The sequence below is a fragment of the Balaenoptera acutorostrata genome, chromosome 1 (genome assembly GCF_949987535.1).
Source record: "Balaenoptera acutorostrata chromosome 1, mBalAcu1.1, whole genome shotgun sequence".
In the NCBI taxonomy this organism is placed as follows: domain Eukaryota; kingdom Metazoa; phylum Chordata; class Mammalia; order Artiodactyla; family Balaenopteridae; genus Balaenoptera; species Balaenoptera acutorostrata.
The window spans coordinates 147,720,769-147,739,333 of NC_080064.1; the positions used below are offsets into that span (position 1 = coordinate 147,720,769).

Genomic DNA, 18,565 nt, shown 5'->3' on the forward strand with positions numbered 1-18,565 from the left:
TTGGGAAAGAACAAAGCTGGAGGCATCATGCTGCCTGATTTCAAACTATATTACAAAGCTATAGTAATCAAAACAATTATGGTATGGACGTGAAAACAGACACATAGATCAATGGAACAGAATAGAGCCCAGAAATAAACCCACACATATATGGTCAGTTAATTTATGACAAAGGAGCCAAGAATATACGATGGGGAAAGTCTATTCAATAAATACTGTTGAGAAAACTGGAAAGCTACATGCAAAACAGTGAAACTGGACCACTATATTACACCATTCACAAAAACTAACTCAAAATGGATTAAAAACTAGAATGTGAGACCTGAAACTATAAAACTCCTAGAAGAAAACGTGAGTGATAAGCTTCTTGGCATAGGTCTTGGTGATGATTTTTTGGATTTGACACTAAAAGCAAAGGCAACAAAAGTGAAAATAAGTGGGACTACAACAAACTAAAAGGCTTCTGCACAGTAACGGGAACCATCAACAAAATGAAAAGGCAGCCTATTGAATGGGAGAAAGTAGTTGCAAATCATATATTTGATAAGGGGTTAATATTCAAAACCTAACGAACTCATACAACTCAATAGCAAAAAAACCCAAACAATCAGTTAAAAAGTGGGCAAAAGATCTGAATAACCATTTTTCCAAAGAAGACATACAAATGGCCAACAAGTACATGAAAAGGTGTTCAACATCACTAATCATCAGGGAATTGCAAATCAAAACCACAATGAAATATCACCTCACACTGGTTAGAATGGCTATTATCAAAAAGACAAGAAATGACCAGTGTTGGCAAGGATGTGGAGCAAAGGGAACCCTTGTGCACTGTTGGTGGGAATGTAAATTGGTACAGCTACTATGAAAAACAGTATGAAGGTTACCCCCAAAATTAAAAATGATCTTATGATCAAGCAATTCCACTTCTGGGTATTTGTCTGAATAAAATGAAAACATTAACTCAAAAAATATATTCATTCTATGTTCATTGCAGCACTGTTTACAATAGCCAAGACATAGATGCAGCCTAAGTGCCCACCTACAGATGAATGGATGAAGAAAATGTGGCATATATACATACACATACTGGGATATTATTCAGCCATAAAAAGAAAGAAGTCTTGTCATTTTTGACAGCAGGGATGGACCTTGACGGCATTATGCTAAGTGAAATGTCAGACCAAAGAAGGCAAATACCATATGATTTCACTTATATGTGGAATCTAAAACAAAAACAAGACTGAACTCATAAGATACAGAGAACAGATTGGTGGTTGCCAGAAGCAGGGGTTTGGTGGGGTAGGCAAAATGGGTAAAGGGTTCAAAAGGTACAGACTTCTAATTATAAAATGAGTAAGTCCTGGGGATGTAATGTACAGCCTGGTAGCTATAGTTAATAATATTGTGTTGTATATTTGAATGATGCTTAGTAAATCTTAAAAGTTCTCATCACAAGAGAAAAAAAATTGTAACTGTGTGGTGATGGGTGTTACTTAGATTTATCGTGGTGATCATTTTGCAATATGTACAGATATCGAAGCATTATATTGTACACCTGAAATGAATGTAATGTTACATATCAACCATATATTGATTAAAAAAAGAAAAAAGAAAAATATCCTTCCAAACAAAGTTTTCTTCAAATTCTGTTCTTGAAGATGTATGCAAAATTGATTTCACTTCCATTTCTATATAATACTATGTATTATATTTCATAATACATAATAATGTAGGCCAGTTTTGTGTTTTGCAATAATATTTGCATTTCCTTCCTGAGTGGAATAGAAATATGAACTTATTTTTAAGTAATGATTATTACATCGGATGCAAAATATTTAAACTAAGAGAGTGTATTCAGGAACAAAGGGGCTTATGTAAAAAATAACTACTGAGCCAGAATCAGTCTGGTTAGGTGTTTAAAAGGTACAAGAACTCTTTCAAATATCAGTTTCCCTCATTTATAAAATAAAAGAGCTGGGTTAGATGTTCTCAAAGGCCCTTTGAGGTTTAAACTACTACAAATCATGAGAGACTATTTTTACATTACAACTTAATGTACAATTAATGGTTCCCTCGTGGGTTGAAACAGTATTTATGTTAGTGAAAATGTACTGATTCAAAGGATCTCACATTATTCTAGTTCACTTCTTTTTGTCATTACAATATCAGTATAAGATCATTTCCAGTCTCATGAGAATATTTCTCATGGTTAGACAAAGTTTTTTTTTTTTTTTTTCTTATATGTAGCAGCAACATGAGAGGCCAGAAACCTCACTTATGGTGATTCTGTGGCTTGCAGGGATCTACTTTTACTCACATGTAGGTAATATCTGTATTTTCTAACAAAGTGAGTTGCATCTGTTTTCAATTTGATTTTTTTCTGTAAGTGGATGAAAAAAGTATCATGAGTATCTTTCCCAACAAGTAGTATCATGATACGTGGTAATCCCTTTGTGAAAGCCTCATAAATGTTGATGAATTGGAAACAGTATTAAGAATAAACCAAAAGCCTGCTTATGTTTCGTACCATTTAAACACAATTGCCGGGGCTTCCCTGGTGGCGCAGTGGTTGAGAATCTGCCTGCCAATGCAGGGGACACGGGTTCGAGCCCTGGTCTGGGAAGATCCCACATGCCGCGGAGCAACTAGGCCCGTGAGCCACAATTACTGAGCCTGCGCGTCTGGAGCCTGTGCTCCGCAATGAGAGAGGCCGCGATAGTGAGAGGCCCGCGCACGGCGATGAAGAGTGGCCCCCGCTTGCCGCAACTAGAGAAAAGCCCTCACAGAAACGAAGACCCAACACAGTCAAAAATAAATAAATAAATTAAAAAAAAAACACACAATTGCCTTATGAAAATGCAACTAAATAGTTTTCCATTTTCATAAGAATGCCTAGAACTTAGTGCTTTCCATCCATAACTAACAGACAACAGGATAGATTCCCAGTGATATAACCTTTCTTCATTGGGTTTGAAGGAGAGGTATATTTGAGGAGTCACCCAGAATACACTATACATTTAAGTAAAGGTGTATAAAAAATTGATTTCACTTTTTTTTCTACTTAACACTATTGCATTTCATTGTTGAACTTGAGATTCTATACTATTCTTGTTTTCTAATTCTTTTCTTCCCTTACATTGAGAATTATTTATGGCCACATTTTGTGTCTTGTCCTTAAAACAAATGTTCTATTTATCTGATTTCTCTTGTCCTTTGCCTTCTTTAGTCTCTAAATCAGACATTATCCTCAAAGTTATTTATCCCCAGTCAAATTTATCAAGTGCTTTCTCAGACAATAAGTCAGTTCTTTGCACTTCCTTGAGTAAGGCAGCCATATTCTATGTTTAAGACATAAGAATGTCAACACTCTGATTATTGAAACATGTGTTCTATTTAAGGTCAGATATTAGTGATAATCAGTCTGGTTTCTATAGCCATATGGATAGATTTGATGAACAAAATGATTCATACCTTTCTGTTCAAGCATGATAGATCACTCAGAACCCATTTTTCAAAATATGGCATCTGCTTCTTTAGACAATTATCTTGATACATGCTTTATTTCATACATAAAATTCCAGGTGCTTTATAAGGTTAAACTTTGAGGAAATATATCATTTGATTTATAGAGTAATTAACTGTAATAGGTTTTTTTTTGGTGCTCAGTTAGTTGATGATACCCCTACAGGTGTTACTTTGTAAAATACCACATTCAATGTATTACTCCTCTGCATAAAGTCCGTCAGGAATTGTTCATTTGGGTCTTTAGGATAAAATCCGATTGTCATAGCTTGACTTTGTGACCATACATAGTCTGCCCCTGACACAAGCTTCCAAACTCATCTTCTGCTTCTCCCTTTTCTGAGCACTTAACTGTAGCCAGTTGGATGCACTCATGTTCTTAACATATATGAGTACTTCTGTCTTTCTGTGTTTCTTCAGAACTTCTCTTCTACCTGGAATGACTTTGTGTCTCTTTTTCATTTACAGAAATCTTATCTGACTTTCATGGGTAAGTTTTTTCACTTTGCCCATGAAGTCATTATTGAAATATTCAATTAGGGGAAGAGAAGGGAATTTAGTTGGAGATGGAGGAAAACATCTGAATATCCACTATGTGGCAAGTACTGTGATGGGCACCTTATATACATTATTTCAACAAGGGCTCCCTGTTTCATGAATTCCCATAACAGTCTTTTATTTAAGAAGACATCATTATTATCATCATTATGACCAACTTCATGGACATTAGTCCATATCCCACCTTTATTATGTGTAGAGCAGGTTGCTTGGTTCAGGGTATACAATGATAAAGGAGCTGTGGTTCTTGACCTTGGAGGAAAGGTAAGAAGATTTATTAAAAACGCATAATGCAGACTACAAAATAATGCAAAAAGAGACTAGTTCAGAGAAGAAGTGCGATTACTAAATATTGACTAAAAATATGTTCATCAACACTCCGTACCTAGAACAGTACTTTGAACAATAAACCTTTATTTAATGAATGAACATAATTGCCTCACAGTTAATTTTATGATAATATGTCTTAGCCGTTTTCGTCATCCTTGAGGACAAAAAAAAAAATGGGATCCTTTTTACAGAGAATTAAGTTATTGCACAATACTTGTTTGATTCATTGATTCGTGGCTACTACTATTGAAATTTCAAATATGTTTTTGTTTATTTTGAGTAGCTTGGCTGTAGCTTAATATGCAGCACTGTTCAGTGTTTTATGCATAATTACAAGGGAAATTGTTATGACGGGATATAGTCTTAAAGGATATATGAACCAGAGAAAGATCTGAGATGGATTAAAGCTTAGTATGATTTAGAAGTAATTGTAGTAAGTTTAACTAAGCAGTACCTGTCCAGTCATGACCTGTTTGTTTAATGAGGAATTGTGTTTGCTGTTGCAGAACATTTCTGTGGACTGAAAGGTTTCCTTGTTCACAGTGAGGCATTAATACCCTATTATAACCCAGTTTCTTAATATTTTCCCAAAGCCTAGTTTTCAAGGACACACCACTTAAATTGGTGGTGAAATATTTTTCCATTTAAAAAAAATACAATTGTCACTTTTCCCATTATTTTTTACTTATTTATTTTATCATAAAAATGAATATTTTGCTGGCATGGCAATTATTTTTCAATAATTAATATACTACAATATATATTATAATATACAATATATAATTATAGTATACTCTATTACAATAATTCAATATCCAATATATTAAAGTTGGATTTGATAATTTGCTAATTATCTTTTATAAATTGGACCTTGAAAGAAATCCAGAAAGAAAGAATGGAGGGGAAAAAGAATCTCAGTATTGCCATTACCATGTTTTTTATAGGTTCTTTTCATTTCTCTTGAGAAATAGAACTGTCTATAATACCTCTGCCTGTAATATCTCTGCACAACTGGTATTTGGATGCTGTAATCTCATTTTGAATATATTATTCCAAGATATAAAAATTGAAATTTGTGCATGAGTTAAACTAACATTTTATTCTGAACCTACTATAATAAGTGGATGTAGGGAAAGTTTTTCTTTTTTTTCTTTTTTTTTAATACAGCAGTGTGTACACGTCAGTCCCAAACTCCCAGTCTAACCCTCCCCCACCCCCTTCCCCCCTGGTAACCACAAGTTCATTCTCTAAGTCTGTGAGTCTGTTTCTGTTTTGTAAATAAGTTAATTTGTATCATTTAAAAAAATTTTTTTAAAACAAAATTCACATTTTATTTAGGTTGAAATAAACTATACAAAATTGATTTTCTTCACCAAAAATAACAGCAATATTTTCTGTATTATTCCTAGATAAACCACAAAACACTTATTTTTGTAGGTTTTCTAGGTTTTGCTTGTAAATCAAGATGAGGCAGTAGATACAGTCATGGAAAAAGAAGATAACAGACAAATCAGTTGTCAGTATCCATGCTCTCTGATCCTGTCTTGAGCATGAAACAAGTGTTCAACATATACCCTGCCAAAAAGCTTATGAAGATGTAGGCTCAATAAAGGAATGCAAACAGCAACAACCAGATGTGGAACAATGGCAGGCTCTTCCATTCAAACTTTAACTATAACTTGTTCCTTTAACTTCATTTGATAAAGACAAAATCTACACTGAAATCCTTGTTTGACAAGCTCACACATTTCTCTTACAGTCTGATAATTCTCTTAACTGTCCCTTCCAGATTTTTAACAGCATACTTAACACTCCTACTATTCAAAGGTCAGTCATGAGCTTCCTTGTAACGTTTTATAAAATGTATTCCTTCCTCCCATACCTCCTTAAAATTTATTTCTTCAAAGTTGATAATCTGCCTGTATCATTTTTTAGATTCCGCATATAAGCGATATCATATGATATTTGTCTTTCTCTGTCTGACTTCCTTCACTTAGTATGATAATCTCCATGTCCATCCATGTTGCTGCAAATGGCATTATTTCACTCTTTTGTATGGCTGAGTAGTATTCCATTGCATATATACCACATCTGAGTAGTATTCCATTGTATATATACCTCCATACTGTTCTCCATAGTGGCTCTACCAATTTACATTCCCACCAACAGTGTAGGAGAGTTCCCTTGCTCCACACCCTCTCCAGCATTAATTGTAGATTTTTTGATGATGGCCATTCTGATTGGTGTGAGGTGATATCTTATTGTAGTTTTGATTTGCATTTCTTTAATAATTAGCAATGTTGAGCATGTTTTCATGTGCCTCTTGGCCATCTGTATGTCTTCTTTGGAGAAATGTCTATTTAGGTCTTCTGCCCATTTTTCCACTGGGTTGTTTGTTTTTTTTGATATTGAGTTGCCTGAGCTGTTTGTAAATTTTGGAGAATAATCCCTGTTGGTCTTATCGTTTGTGAATATTTTCTCCCATTCTGAGGGTTGGGAAAGTTTGTCTTAACTGTGATGGAAATAAACCTCACACCAGTACAGAAAGTGATGGAGTCGTGTAATTAAGCAAAGTCAACTACTGCACCAGGAATTCGAGGTAGTATAAAGCTGTAAATGTTTTGATATCACTCACGCTTCTCTTTTTCTCTTATAGGTGTTAAAATGGGTAGAGGAAGCGGTGCAGGCTTCCAAAGTTCACCTCTTATCAACAGATCATTTGGAACAGGCTGTAAACACTTGGAAAATTCCTTTTGATCCCAGTCTAAAAGAGGTTACTGTGTCTCTGAGTGGCCCTTCTCCAATGATTGAAATTCGCAATCCTTTAGGTGAGATATATGGGACATTCATATAATAAAATAGAAAACCCATGAAAGGTAAAAGATTTTTTGTACACTTACTTGTTCAAATTAATGCTAACTTTATGAATAAATTCAATAAATTCAAAAGTGACTGGGGAAGATGTTTAAAAATTAAAACTGAATGTTTTTAGTCATAAGTATTGTTGACTTAACATGAGATTCAAAAAGCTAAAACTCCTAATAATTTAAACAGATCACATGTACTAACTTAATTGTAGGTAAAGTATCCAAAAGAAAAAATATTGTAATTGAACCTGAAATCATATTTTCCTCATCTTTATGTGGGGAAATACTTCACAATAACTTATTCTGTAAAATTCAGTATTTTATCTTATTTTTAAGTGAATCACATGAAAAACTTTTAAAACCACTGATTAATTTTTTACTGTATCATTTTCTTGATAAATTTTAATTTTATAGGAGACAATCATTAAAAAACAAGTTCATGTTCTCATTAGAATGATGTTTTAATTTACTTTGCTTCCTCAATAATTGTATAGTATAACCCTAAGTTTTGGCTTGATTCCATTGCTGGTTGAATATTACAATAAGACTTAATGTTGAATAGTAATCTAATAAAAACAGAAACCTCATTTTTCTTAATATTTGCGTTTAGAAATTTGTTTTAAACCTATTGATGTTTGCAAAATATTGTTATTCCCATTGTAGCTGTAGTACGTGCTACATTTTTTTTTACCTATTTGTGAATATTTATAAATGGGGAGGGAGTAACTACCTTTCTTACTTATTTGAGTCTTAGAAAATAACTAATACCTTAAAGAAAATAGCGTATGAAACTGTCCTCAAAGGCTTCATCCACACTAACAATCAAATTGAAATTTACAAGCAAGCAAAATCTGTTTTTCAAGACTTCTACAGGTTTGGTCTTAAAAATGGATTTGTCTCTTTAGGTAGCATTCTTCTAATACCATCCATGCTACCTATCCAGGAAAGATTTGTGTTTTCCATTATCTGGATACTTAAAAGTACCTGTAACCATTGCATTAACTTTCTACTACTTTAAAAAGTCATTGATATTGATATTTTAAAAGTCATTTACAGTGATTGTAAAGCTTTGGATGCAAACATAGAATTCTTATAATTGATTTGTTTATATAACTGCAGAAGTAATCCATAGGAGAGCCAAGAGTGAAGTGAATAAGTAAACTATGGCTTAATTCCAAATTTGCTTTTCTTCGTAAGTTCCACCTATCATGTTACTTCATTACACTGCCTCCTTTAACTATTCCTGTGACAAGTAAAAGCCTTCAAGCTGTGCTTCGTGGAAAACTGAAGTTTTACACTTTATGCAAAGATATGACCAGGGCTCTTATGTTAGTAATACCTTGAGTGATGTTCAAAAAGACATTTATTCTGTTTTACTGTTTTTGCTATCTATTAAGTGTAAATGTCTCTGGGACTGCACATAACTTCTTGGTAGCCATAATAGTTACCTAGGCTGGCTTTGGAAATATGATTACAGCCTGTCATTTGTTACTCTCTTTATAAGATCAAATCAGCATAGTGAATAGGAATCTGTTACTTCAATTCCAACGTCCAGAAATGCTAAAGTTGAGTATATTTTAGATATAAATAAAATAATGTTTTGAGCTAGAGGCACAAATGTCCATCAGGTAATTTGTACTGGAAATGTATACAGCTAATATACATAGCTGAAAGAAAGATTATGATTGTTACCATTATGTCTGTCTTTCAGGGAAGCTGATAAAAAAGGGATTTGGCCTGAATGAGCTATTAAATATTCATAACTCTGCCAAGGTGGTGAATGTTAAAGAACCAGAGGCTGGAATATGGACAGTGAAGGTATTTTATAAAGTCTGTTTGTTATTTTATTTTGGTGTTGGCATGTTTTATAAAGTGTATACAATAGTTTATTTATATCTTCTCTAGCAATCATAGAGAATGCTTTTACTAAAAAGCAATATACATGGTGCATTTGTAGGAGGTGTCTTGATCACATGAATTGATAGTGTTAAGTTTTGGTGACCACGAAAGGCATCAATACCACTGTAAATAGACTTAAAATTCTTGGATAGTTTTCCTATCATCAAATCTGTAGATTGGTTGTGTTAGCCACTGTCTGCTTCCAAAACAATCAGAGATGGAGCCAGTAGAGAATGATGGTTGCGGCATAGGCCCCAGTATGGAACTGCCCTGGGTTGGAATCTCAACACCGCCACTTAAAAGCTGCATTATGTCGAACTATAACTTCTCTGTGCCTTGCTTTCCACCTCTGTAATGTAGGATGGCAATAATAGTCCTTTCCTTCATAGAATTGTGCTGAGAATTAAATTAAGATGGTACAAATGAAGTACTTCGCATAGTTCCTGCTACAAAATAAGCTCTCAAGCACTGCTGGTTATTGGTATTTGGTGGATGTACATTCATTGTGTACTTTAACACAGAATGGTATTTGTATCCTAGAATTACATTCAGTAGTATATATTCACTCTAAGAAAGCACTGTATTTTGGCAGTATGGAGGAAAGAACATACCCTCAAAATTCAGGATGCCATAAGCCTGAGATCTAGTTCTGTTGCACATTATATGTGGGACCCACTCTAGTACGTGGTCTGAGTGGCTTGCCCATATTTCTCAAAATTTTCAGTGTGCTCTGGCCTATTTCCAACTCAGGTACCCGTGTTTCTGTGTCTGAGAGGCTTTTTTTATTTTAACCTGAACAGGAGAAGGCTGTTCTTCCGGAGGATGAAGCCCCTCAAAAGCAGCTTTCAGCCCCTGCAGGAATAAGCTCCAGTTGTCTATAGTGAGAGCAGGCTTAAAAGAACACCCTTTATGGGCTGCATTCTTTTTCCTGTGTTACCTGCTCTTTGCTTATTAGCAGCCGTCATACCTCCCAAATGAACAACTTACTCTAGAATCCTTCTGGGACAATTCAAATGAAGATACCCCTTACATCATTTACTCTTTTCACTGTCTCAGCTTCCCTGCATAAAAAAATGGGATCAATGGGCTCATAGTTCAAATTATTTAGCTTCTGTGAAAGTATGCAGAGGTGTTACACTGTAGAGATTCGAGGTGCCAGTTTTGCATGTCAGTTTTTTTTTTAAGGAATACTTATATTAACTTTACCAATTTAAAGAATGAAAGTTTTCATTGTAACTCCATTTAAATCCTAGAATATCAATTTTTTATTCTCAGAACTCTCAGCCTTATAAGGAAAATAGAAACTGTAATATGGATTTTTAAACATGGATAATATGGGATAAGGGTGTAAGTAAAAAGGCAATGTGAAATAAAATTAGTAATTTTTTATTGAATAGATCAGAAATGGTCCCATCTGCCTGTTTTATTCACCCAGTTCCTTGCACATAGTAGTTGCTCAATATTTATTGAGTGCATTAGATTGTCAACAATGAAGTGTTTTGTTGTTATATTTTAAATAAATGTGGCCAAATTTGATATTATGGTTATTTTGACCAACTTGCCCAAAATATGACTAGATTGAGTCTGACTTTCTGTGACCACAGTAAGAAGGAGTATAAGAAGGTTCTGAGTCTCTTTATCCCCCAAACACTTTAACTTAAGCATGACCTAAGCCAGCAGTGTCCTGAGCTAGCAAGTTCACTAAGGTAATTCATTCTTGCTCTCTGAATAGTGACATTAAGTTGTTTATCGTTGATTTTGAAATATGTACAAGTGATGCCACTCTTCTGTATTATTAGCAACTTATTGTGAAGTATTTGAATCCATTTTGCAGGTGATTTGGATTGCTAGTGTGGTATTTCCTCTAGTAAAACTCTTGCCAAGAAGAGGGATATTTTACATGTCTGATGTTTTTCCTTGTGCCTAACACACCTATTCATTCAGTCATCCATTCAATAAACATTTACTGAGCGTCTGCTTTTGGCCATGTTCCATGATACTTAATGGGCACTGAGTACATCTTAATTAATAATTAGAACAGAGAAGCACTGAGGATTAGTCTGTGAGTGAGGAGAGAGAGGATAAGATGGTGGGAACACTGTAGACAAGTTTCTAAGCTCGGTCTCCTATAATTAAGAAAGCAATAAAAGGACACAGTATCTATTATCATATTACCTTAAATTTATATCTAGTCATCACCAAAAAAGCTTCTGGTCCTGATGTTACACAATTTCTAGAGTACAATTCGTGGTAACTAAACAAAGGATAAACATTACAATGCAAGTAAAGATAATAAACTTATTTTGCTCCTAAACGAAATGCCAAAATAATGTATTGGGTTGGTGCAAAGGAAATTGAGCTGAATCTACTGACATAAATATGGCTGTTGACTTTGGATCTCCCTTTTGGATGGCTAATGAATGATAACATTTTACACGTGTGCTTTCTCAAGTGGAGAAATGTCTGAGATAAGACAGCACACCCCTGGTGCCGTCTCCTGTGCACTCTGCTATCTGGAAAGTGTCTGCTCTATCGATGGAATTAATAATGGCTTTTTGAATGTTTCACATAACAGTTTTAATCTCAAGTATGGAGCACAGCCTATCTCTTAATTGACCTTAGCCTGGTATTCAAGGACCACCTAATTGAGCCTCAACCAATCTTTCTGGTTATCTTCTACCATGTGCCTTTCCACACTAATCTAATATGCTTTTGCAGTGTCTCTCACCCTCTCTCTTACCACATTCTCATGGTCCATGCTCTGTCTCAAGCTGTTGCTTCTTTCTAGAATGCTCTTCTCTTCTTACTTTATGTCTGATTGATAACTACCCACTAATGCTCAGCTCAAATGGCAACACTTTCCTCAAGATTTTTCTGACTTTTTTCATCCAGAACATTCTCTTTTCCCTCTGGCTTTCTATTGCAATTTTTCTGCACCTCCCTTTTGCATTATTTTTCCCCTTTATATCATATTTATTTCTGTACAGATTTTGTCCTCCAATTTTGCTATAGACCAGACTTTGTCACCAATATATGCCACAGTGCCTGGGAAAGAACTGTATAAATATTCATGAATAAAAATTAATATACTTATTCTGATGATACCCAGGGAAGCAGACAGAAGCATTGATTTAGTTCACCCACAGTTGATATACTGACACAGAACACTTTATTATGTCCATCATTTGAAATGCTATGAGTGGCGATTTCTTTTCTTTTGTGGTTTTCCTCTGAAACCCTGGTAATTTCTTTTCTGTGACTTATTAGGACATTTTCACTAAACATAGGCAATGAGTCAGCTCATCAGTACAGTTCATATAAATGACTCGGATGTTTTAGGTTGCCTCTGATGCAGGGGAAAACATGCCAAAAAGAAGTCACTGAAATGAACTGCAAGTATTATTAGAAACAAAAGAGAAGGTTGTTTTATGGCCCTAAATTTTCATTTGTAGGGAAGCTACAAATCCTGAATCTAATTTCTGAGAAAAAATTTAAATTTTCCGTTCGGGCAGTTTTATCTGTACATAGAGTATTTGAACATAACCACGGAAACTCTCAGGCCAAACTGTGTGCTCTGCTCTTTAAGGGAAACTTCCTGCAAAGACATTAAATAACTGTCAGCACCCATGAGGTTTAGGTGGTACAGACTGTTTCTATTAGTCTAGGATTATCAATGTGATCATGTAATTTAGCACATGCCCTGGGGTGTTTCCATTAAGTAAATCTGGATAAACTGTCCTTATATAATCTCCTAAGTAGAGAAGGGAATGTACCCAACCACATGATTATATTGAGATTCTGAGACTAGTAGAAATATTCTGTTTGTAGATAGTTATTTTGGTTGCCAGAGGCTACTAATGCATTTTCTATAGGATAAGGATATTTTAGAAATCATAGTCAAGTGACACAAACTTGCTAAGGAATCATAATTAAATAAGCCTCAAGTCTACAAAGGACTGCACAAGTAGAATATTATGCTGGCCTCCAATTATTCTCACCTGGTGCCTCTTTTGAATAAGCCTTCAGACTACACCAGGTGGGTTATTTAAATGGATTAGATATGGCATTATTTCAATGTTTAGGGTCAATGGAATGCTGTATAGTAGATTTTTTTCCTGGAATATTTCCCAGTTATTTTTGTCTGCCAATATCAGATTGTCAACCAAATGGAATGTTTCCTTTAAAGACATATCTGTACTCTTGTGTTTTTGTATAAATGTGTACAGGTGTGTGTGTGTGTGAACATATACAGAATTTACTCTTTGTTTTGGGTACATTTCTCTCCTTGTATCACATTTCTTTAAACATATAATACCTAATAAAATGATAGTATTTAAATCTAGCTGGCTTTATTATATCTTTATGGCTGGCACAATGCCTAGCCCACAGTAGATTATCAATAAATATTTGACTAAAACCATAATATTCTTTAATTTGTAAAGAACAGTATGTCATATAAGAGTAAATACTTTAAAAAGAGATGGATGTCTATTTTAATTCAAGATACACTACTTAGTATCTTTTTGACCTTGAAGAAATTACCTAAACCTTTCCAAGTCTGAGAAAAATGGGGGGAAATAATACCTACTTAATATTGTCATGATTAATTTAGATGTTGGTAAAATGTTTAAACGGTTTCTGACACATGAATGGTAAAAGTAGTTAAATCCGTTATTCTTATTCTCCTGAATGTGTGTAAATTGTAAATTGTATCTATATTTTCTATCGATTCAGATACACATAAAGGTTTTATTTTTTACTTGGCTTATTTATTGTTTTATAAAACATTGAAACTCCTTAGGAGAGAGAAGTTAAAGCCAGCTCTATCAATCACACTTTAATTCAGTTTATAACAGGGCATGCTTCACATTTAGTACCAGGAGGAATTCTCCCGGCTTAATACAAGAAAGTTCATTCCTCATTAATGTCACATGTCCTGTGAGGGCTGACAGGTGTTCTACTTCACATGGTCACTCAGGAACCCAAGCTGATGGAGACACCATCATATTTTGAACACGTGGCCTCTCTTAGTGGGGAAGAGACTGGACAATGTGCATTGAATAGAAAAAAGGAAGGGATTGTGTCACTTCTCTGATGAGGATTTTTTGTGAGTGACAGACACGCTTTACTTCCTTTATAACCCATTGGCCAGAACTATTGTCATGGCCTAATGGTCTGTGGGAGCTGGCTCATAAATGGCTCGTGTAGAGTCAGTTATGCACTTTCTCTTCCCAGCTCTGTGTTCAGTGACATCCTGTTGAGAGCTTGAAGTCAGCCACTGTGGTAGTATTTACATCACAGAAATTGGCACATACCCCAAATTAGGGCTTTCTCTTTTCAGAGAAAATTTTACCAACACTCCACTAACCTGACCCCTCCTAAATGAGAGTGTATTTAGAAATTTAGAATGGCAAATGAATAGTTGGGTGGTATTATTGTTTTCTATGCCATAGTGTCCAAATCAACTCAGAGATTATGTTATCCTAAAATGCTGTGTATAGACTTAGAAAGAGTATTGAGCTTGGAGTAATTGCCATTTAACTTCCTGTCTAAACCTAGGCAAGTAATCATTTCTTTGAGCCCCAGTTTCTTTATGGTGCTATAAAATCATTTTTGGATGTAACAGGATTTTATGAGATAATGTGTGAACACACTTAGCATAATGTGTCTAGAAAAATTCAATGAATTCTTGATGACTCTAGCATTAGTTGGTCCTAGGGGAACCTAAGGAAAAGTGCCAACGTTAAGCATTTGGATGACTTTAGTATCATTTGTTAAACCTACATGTATTAAGTGCCTATTGAGTAAGATTTTATAGGTGATATATATGATATAATTATTGACTTCAAGGGCTTTCAATGTAGAGAGGGCTTTCAATATTTAATAAGCCTTTATCCTTAAACTAAAAGTAGATCCATCTGCAATAGAACTGACCAGGAAGGTATCAGAGGAGCAACTAATTTTCCCTGGAGCTCTCCATGGTGCTTGCTTCATGGTATTTCAGCCTGTCCTGCTTTTTCATTCCTCACAGACTCACTCCAATTCAGAAGCCTACACTCTGGTCCACTCTGCTCCTTCTTTCCTCTTACTGCTTTGTGGATTATGGCTACCTATTTACAATTATAGAATGCCAGTAGGTATCTAGTCTAACCTCATCTTTGCCTCAGGTCTGTTCATACTACAGCAGCCTCTGTATTCCTGATTCAGATTCTTCTGCAACTTGATCAACATGACATTCTAACTCAGGATAGTAGTGTAGCTCATTATGAACCTTTACAAATTGTATGAATAAATATACTCTTTAAAATACAACTCTCAGAATTTCAAGCCAATACAAACCCAGTTCAGTGTCTAGTGCCTAGAAATTTTCCTGTTATGTTTGGAGCCATTATGCTCCAAGCATAAGGTTTCCCTCTTCTTAACTACAGAAACCATGAGGTGAGGATGGCTCTGTGCCAGAGTGATACTTCTAGATATTCTGTGGTGGAGAGATGATTTTTGGAGCCAAATTCTAATTTTATTATAACCCACAGTTTAAAGCTACATGATATAAAGAGCAAATAGAAAAACATTAAATCAGTAATTTTTGTCTTACTAATTTAATTATGTATATGGAAAAATGGAGCTAAGATGGCTAAAATAATTCAGAAGGGAAGAGAGGAATAAGAAATACACAGCTGGACTTCCCCTCTGTTTAACTTCATTACGGAATTAGCTGAATTTTCTTCGCCCCTCCAAGACCTTCTTATCATTTATTTCTCCTCCAACCCCACTCTGTCCATAGCATGTGAGAATCCAAAGCCTTCTCCCAATGCTTCTGGAGTTTCCTGAAGACTTACTTTCTTTTGGTCTCCTTGCCTCCTGATTATTTGTGTGTTGATTCTAATCTTTTGTACTTCGATGGAGGGTAAAGCTCAGCCCTTCAAAAATTTCGTAGGAAATCCACTAACAAGAATCTTTTGTGAGTTTAGTAGATTTGCCTGTAGATTTGGGGACATATCTTGAAGTGAGTTGTGTCCTTTTGCTCTCTCCTTGCCCCCCATCCTTCCTTCTCCCCATTTTGTTTCTGCTTCTCTCTTGTGGATAGACTCAGAAATTCCATATTACTCTTCTATTACATAGAGCAGTTGGGTATATTTCAGCTTTTAGCCCGAAACCTGCATAATCCAGTTCACTGAGATGATCATGAGAAATGCATGGGGTAGCAGTAGAGGTCAGTTTCTGGAACCTCACTGAGTTTACATCCCAGGTCTGCTACCCACTGTTTATCTGTGACTTTGAGCAAGTCACTTTACCCTTCTGATCTGTGAAATGAAGATAATAATAGTATTATCTCACAGAGACTTTTGTGAGGATTAAACGTGATAATTTACATAAAAGATTTGCCTGCTGTACAGAATGCATTTTGTATATGTTGGTACTTTTCTCCTTTTTCCATTTACTGGTTTGTTTAACCATCATTATACATAAAATCTTTTTGTTCCTATGTCAATAATACTTGAAAAAAGGGAACTCAGCTAAGAAACAGACTAAAATAATAGCTTACTTTAAGAAAACAGATTAAAATAATAAATTATTGGCACTTTCTCATGAAGAAATTTAATGTGATATATTGTGTTCCTAAAATAATGTCCAAGTATTGTTGTAATTCTTTTAAGAGAATGATTCAAGAATGATAAATGCAGACATGAGTATTAGAGGTCTTTTTTTTTTTTTCAAACAACCATTTTATTTTATTTTACTTTTTAAAATATTCCTGCATTTTATTTATTTATTTATTTTTGGCTGTGTTGGCTCTTCGTTTCTGTGCGAGGGCTTTCTCTAGTTGTGCAAAGCGGGGGCCACTCCTCATCGCGGTGCGCGGGCCTCTCACTATCGCGGCCTCTCTTGTCGCGGAGCACAGGCTCCAGACGCGCAGGCTCAGTAGTTGTGGCTCACGGGCCCAGTTGCTCTGTGGCATGTGGGATCCTCCCAGACCAGGGCTCAAACCCGTGTCCCCTGCATCGGCAGGCAGATTCTCAACCACTGTGCCACCAGGGAAGCCCCTAGAGGTCATTTTTAAATAAGTTAGCTTAAAATTTTTCTTTGCATTATATTTTTAAACTATAATTTTGGTTTATTTGTGATGTCCCTTGCTCCCATTACTCTGATTAACCCAGAGTTGGATGTCATTGTGCATAAAAACTGACTCGCTTGGAAATATCATTTACTTACAAACCCTTTTAAATTCTATGCAGGCATTCCTACTGTTTACAGTATAATATATAAATAAATTAAGATTTTCTTAACTAATTATGCTTCCTATTCTTAGCATTTCTCAGAGAATAGTAAAACTATGTCCTTATCTCCACCTACTTTTTTGCTATGTTATTTGGATCAAAATAATTTATTTTCCAATAATTTTATAGAGATTGTAAAGGACTCCCTCTTCATCAACTCAGCTTTATTTTTAATGTATTATTTAGCAACAGGATAGCGTATTTTCAAACACTTAGGTAATTTTTAGGTTTCTCACTTAGCTATTAAGCAACATTTTTTAAATGGACTCATTATCAGTTGATTTGTGCACAGACACTTGGTAGATGATTAGCACTTGACAACAGTCACTAGGCGGATTGCGTGTGATATTTACCCTTGGTAGCCTCAAGAGCTGTTTTATCATAAGGGACTTTCTGAGCAGCAAGACAACTAACAGCAATAGATGATGTCAGTGAAAAAATCTAAATCAACTCATAATATTGACCATTTCATTTCTCTTTTACAAGAAACCAGTAGACAATAGTGTCTTCAGTATAGCTCTACATTATCTAAAGCAGTTGAAATTAGACTTAGCAAGGTTTTGTATAGCCTTGTAGGAAATCCTCGACTTAAAATTGGTTTATGATTGTAGTTTTTTTTTTTTCTTGTCTGTTATGTGAAATTCAGAACACATTTTCCTTTAGAAATAATGCAATAAGTGGTGGTACTGAGACTCCTACACTTACACTTACAATCCTTTGTTACCCCTATGAAAATGAGCCATAGTGATAAGCAGCATAATTTATACTAAGAATACAACACTGTTTTCATGAAGATGTGTTTTTTTTCTTTTCCCTCACCTTCATTTTCCTTTCCTCTGAGTTCCTGCAAGTTCTGCTCAATGAGGAATATGATTGGTAGCAACAGGGACATATCTCCTCATCCTTTCTGTCCTCATTGCCAAATAATGAGTCACAGTGATTTAGGGAAAACTGTGTGGTTTGCCGAGCCTTGGAGCTGGCTTATCTTTAACCATGCCGTGGCTTAATCTAGCTGTTCACCATATTAAAATCATATATATATATATATATATATATATATATATATATATATATATATATATATATCTTTCTAGCACCTTCTGTCAT

General features: G+C 35.0%; 1 protein-coding gene across 5 annotated transcripts in view; it reads left to right on the forward strand.

Annotated features, from left to right (window-relative positions):
• HMCN1 (hemicentin 1) overlaps positions 1-18,565 on the forward strand; it is a 530,431-nt gene that overhangs the window by 186,564 nt on the left and 325,302 nt on the right. For all 5 annotated transcript variants that reach the window (XR_009008571.1, XM_007166971.2, XM_057547914.1 and 2 more), the window contains exons 5-6: positions 7,070-7,241; positions 8,992-9,098. Coding sequence is in view for 4 of the 5 variants with exons in the window: in XM_007166971.2 (XP_007167033.2) it covers positions 7,070-7,241; positions 8,992-9,098 (279 nt within the window). In the remaining variant the exon portion in view is untranslated. The remainder of the gene's footprint in view (positions 1-7,069; positions 7,242-8,991; positions 9,099-18,565) is intronic.